The sequence below is a fragment of the Thunnus thynnus genome, chromosome 15 (assembly GCF_963924715.1).
Source record: "Thunnus thynnus chromosome 15, fThuThy2.1, whole genome shotgun sequence".
NCBI classification, from domain to species: Eukaryota; Metazoa; Chordata; class Actinopteri; order Scombriformes; family Scombridae; genus Thunnus; species Thunnus thynnus.
The window spans coordinates 879,112-884,111 of NC_089531.1; the positions used below are offsets into that span (position 1 = coordinate 879,112).

General features: G+C 40.8%; 1 protein-coding gene across 1 annotated transcript; it reads left to right on the plus strand.

Moving 5' to 3' along the window:
- Positions 1–124: 124 nt before the first annotated feature.
- LOC137198905 (E3 ubiquitin/ISG15 ligase TRIM25-like) lies at positions 125–4,542 on the plus strand. Its single transcript, XM_067612919.1, has one exon. It carries the CDS (start codon positions 2,317–2,319, stop codon positions 3,982–3,984), a length of 1,668 nt encoding a protein of 555 aa, XP_067469020.1. The 5' UTR covers positions 125–2,316; the 3' UTR covers positions 3,985–4,542.
- The last annotated feature ends 458 nt before the right edge of the window (positions 4,543–5,000 follow it).

The following is a 5,000-nucleotide window of genomic DNA, read 5'->3' on the forward strand; positions in this document are numbered from 1 at the left end:
CCTGTGAAGACCTTTAGTATGTGTGTGGAAACACTGCAGTCATTTATAAAGAAAAGGAAACAGCAGAGTGAGTGTGAGTGTGTGTGTGTGTGTGTGTGTGTGTGTGTGTGACTGGCCTTTATGAACCCAGCGGCTGGTCAGGAAATGAAGCCTGACAGGAAGGAAGTGAGGTAGCTGCTGAGGAAACTCAATAAACAGGAACACAGAACAGAGTGTCTCAGTTAACATGAACTTGTTTTTCACGTTGGTCTCCAGCGGTGGAAAGTAACTAAGTACATTTACTCAAGTACAATGTTGAGGTACTTGTACTTTACTTGAGTATTTCCATGTGATGCTACTTTCTACATTTCAGAGGGAAATATTGTACTTTCTACTCCACTACATTTATTTGACAGCTTTAGTTACTTTTCAGATGAAGATTTGACACAATGGATAATATAACAAGCTTTTAAAATACAACACATTGTTAAAGATGAAACCAGTGGTTTCCAACCTTTTTGGCTTTTGACGTCTTACAAAAAGCAGTGTGTAGTCGGGGTCACATTTCACATGTCTATGAGTTGTTAACAGCTCCACCAAATAGTGATTTTTCCCTCTAAACTTCTCACATGCTTTCATTTCAATAAATGTTCAAATGATCCAATATTTCAGCAAAAATCAAAGATTAGAGAAAAAGTCCAAAAACTGAAAACAGATTTGTGTATCAGAACTTTGTTTTTTCTTCTTTCCTCTCCCATTAATCATCTCACCACCCCTCAGATTTATCTGCTGACCCTTTGGAGGGGCCCGACCCCTAGGTTGGGAACCACTGGACTAAACTAGCTAACTGTATATAAAGTAGTGTAAACTAGCTCCACCTCCAGCAGCTACAACAGTAACATGCTGCTCTAACACTGATGCTTCACTATTAATAATCTAATGATGTCATATATAATAATATATCAGTCAGAGGGACCAAACCACTACTTTTACTGCAATACTTTAACTACATCAAGCTCATAATACTTATGTACTTTTACTGCAATACTTTAACTACATCAAGCTCATAATACTTATGTACTTTTACTGCAATACTTTAACTACATCAAGCTCATAATACTTATGTACTTTTACTGCAATACTTTAACTACATCAAGCTCATAATACTTATGTACTTTAACTTGAGTAGCATTTTTCATGCAGGACTTTTACTTTTACTATTTTTACTTTGCTGTATTGGTACTTTTACTGCAGTAAAGGATCTCAGTACTTCTTCCAGCGCTGCTGCTGACAGTTTCTACAGAGGATCATGTGATTGTCAAAGGTCGACATTTATCAGCAGAGTGTTGCTGGATAAGATGAACTCTGTGCTTTTATTTCAAACAGCGCTGCTGCAGAGAAACGACATGATTAAAACATGAAATCTGTTGCAGTGTCGCCTTCACACAGAAGCCATCAGTGTCGTATTGTCAGCAGACTTTAGTCAGTTAAAGTGAGAGTCTGTGGATTTTAAACTCTTTGGTATTCAAAGAAAACAACACAGGAGATAAAACAGCAGCTTGAGGTGCGTCTGTGTTTAGAGGAATCATCTCTGGCAGCCCAATCTTTACACACACTTATTAGTGATTATTATTAAAGTCTTTATTGGTGGTTTGGATTATGATCCTCACTGACTGGAGCTTTGACTTTAGTTTTCGCTGCGTTCTGGTTTATTTTGCAGTAATTTTAGTTTGTGTTAACAGTTACTGAAGTTAAAGTAGCACACGGTGTGTTTGAAGCAGCTTTTATTTCATGCTGATGCTTCAATGTGAATCATTTTCTTCACAATGATCAATAAAGCTTTAATACTGTACTGGGACGATGAAAATAAAACTGGAGTGTGATGTCTGTTGATTAGTTCTGAGAAAACTAAAAGGATCATATTAATCAAATGTAAAAACAAAAGTACATCCACTTTCTAGATTCATCAATTCAAATTAATCAATAAATGAACTCCATCAGTTGATCTGCTTCATTCATGTCCTTTGGGATGATGTTAATGATGTTTTACTGAGGTTTTAACTGAGACTTCACTGTAACTGAGGAAACAGTTTTAATTCACAGTGCTGCTCCTCGTCCTGATAACCGTCCCTGCCCCTTTAAACACAACAAGCTCCACTTCCTGGTTCCCTCCCCTTCAGATCTACAGTTTGCAGATGGGTGTAACCAACATGTGATGCAGTATAAGAGCTGCAGGCTGCATTCACTGCAGAAACACATGTTGTTCAGATCAGAGCCCAAACCTATTTCACTTCTCAGGAAGTGAAACTCAGACAGTTGTTGCCACTGAGAGCAGACATGGCGCAGAAAGGAGTCCAGCTGGACCAAGAAACCTTCTCTTGTTCGATCTGTCTGGATCTACTGAAGGATCCGGTGACTATTCCCTGTGGACACAACTACTGCATGAGCTGTATTAAAACCTTCTGGGATGGAGAGGATCAGAAGAAGATCTACAGCTGCCCTCAGTGCAAACAGGCCTTCACACCGAGGCCTGTCCTGGTGAAAAACACCATGTTAGCAGCTTTAGTGGAGCAGCTGAAGAAGACTGGACTCAAAGCTGCTCCTGCTGATCACTGCTATGCTGGACCTGAAGATGTGGCCTGTGATGTCTGTACTGGGAGGAAGCTGAAAGCCCTCAAGTCCTGTCTGCAGTGTCTGGCCTCTTACTGTGAGAAACACCTCCAGCCTCATTATGATGTAGGTCCATTAAAGAAACACAAGCTGGTCGACCCCTCGGAGAAGCTCCAGGAGAACATCTGCTCTCGTCATGATGAGGTGATGAAGATGTTCTGCCGTACTGATCAGCAGAGTATCTGTTATCTCTGCTCTGTGGATGAACATAAAGGCCACGACACAGTCTCAGCTGCAGCAGAAAGGACTGAGAGGCAGAGAGAGCTCGAGGTGAGTCGACAACAAATCCAGCAGAGAATCCAGGACAGAGAGAAAGATGTGAAGATGCTTCAGCAGGAGGTGGAGGCCGTCAGTCGCTCTGCTGATAAAGCAGTGGAGGACAGTGAGAAGATCTTCACTGAGCTGATCCGTCTCATCCAGAAAAGAAGCTCTGATGTGAAGCAGCAGATCAGATCCCAGCAGGAAACTGAAGTGAGTCCAGTCAAAGAGCTTCAGGAGAAGCTGAAGCAGGAGATCACTGAGCTGAAGAGGAAAGATGCTGAACTGAAGCAGCTTTCACACACAGAGGATCACAACCAGTTTCTACTCAACTACCCCTCACTGTCACAACTCAGTGCATCTACAGACTCATCCAGCATCAATATCCGTCCTCGGAGACACTTTGAGGATGTGACAGCAGCTGTGTCAAAGCTCAGAGATCAACTACAGGACGTCCTGACGGAGAAAAGGACAAACATCTCACCAACAGGGACTGAAGTGGAGGTTTTACTGCCACAACCAGAACCCAAGACCAGAGCTGGATTCTTAAAATATTCACGTGAAATCACTCTGGATCCAAACACAGCAGACACACTGCTGTTATTATCTGATGGGGACAGAAAAGCACAACAAACAAGTCAACACCAGATTTACTCTAGTCACTTGAACAGATTCACTGATTGGTGTCAGGTCCTGAGTAGAGAGAGTCTGACTGGACGTTGTTACTGGGAGGTGGAGTGGAGCAGGGCAGGAGTTGAGGTAGCAGTCGCATACAAGAATATCAGCAGAGAAGGACGCTTGAATGAATGTCGATTTGGACGCAATGACAAATCTTGGTCTTTAGATCTTTCCAATTATAAACTTTGGTTCAACAACATCTCAACTTCCGTCCCAAGTCCTCGTTCCTCCAGAGTAGGAGTGTACCTGGATCACACAGCAGGTATTCTGTCCTTCTACAGTGTCTCTGAAACCATGACTCTCCTCTACAGAGTCCAGACCACATTCACTCAGCCTGTCTATGTTGGACTTTGGTTTTATTCTAATGGAGTCAATGCTGAGTTGTGTAAACTCAAATAGACAGAAGTCATTTCAGACTTCATGTGTCAGATTCTGTTGTAATTCTTCATGTTTTTGTCTCCATTGTTTCTGAGAGCTCGTTGCTGTGGTGTTTCTGAACTGCACAGAGATCAGCTGTCAATCAAACTGGGATTATCAACACTTTTTTCTTTTCATTTGTTGTTCTGTTGATGTTTTCAGTTTCTTTAAATGTCACTTTTTGCTGTGTGTTTTTATCCATGGAGGCTATCGCTGCTCATGATGACGTCTTTTACCTTCACTGACGTTTCTTCAGATGAAAATATAAACTTCTCTTTGTTCTAAATGTTAGTTTCATGTTTGTATTGATGTATTTGTGTAAATTCATGAAGAAACATACAATTAAACTGTAATTATCATGATAATAATCATTTATTATGTTCTTGTACATAGCTGACATTCTGGGTTAAACTAACTGATTGTGTGGATGAAGTGAATCTGAACATGAAATCATTGAACAAGAGTCATTTAACAGACTTCACTGATTGGATGTGTGAACAATCTGAAGCTTTACATAATCAATAAAGATGTTTTTTCAACAGTGAGCAAAGTATTTTCTTCTGTCTTCATCTCAGGATCTCATTCAAAGCTTCTGGAGAAAATGTGAAACTAAAATGAGAGTTTATTTGAGGCAGTTTTCCTCCTGAAACACCACAAAGTCCAGAGTTCATGTTCAGAGCAGACAAACGTTTGTCAGTCAGTCTCTGAACTTTCAGCTTTCTTCACTAAAGCAGCTTTGTCACAGAGGAAAGAGCAGAGTTTTCTATCACTTGTTGCTTTTAACTAACAAGATTTTATTTGTCCATTTAGTTGATAAAGTCTTTGTTATACAGGCCTAAAAAACTGGAAAATAATAAGAATTCATTTGATCAAGTTTGGGTTTGAAGAAGGTTTGTTGCGTCCTGACAAACAGTGATTGTCAGGTCGCTTTGGCTTCCTGTCTCAGGAGCCGGTGGGCGGGGCTGGAGATGGCGTCAGTAAACTACCTGCAGCTGGGT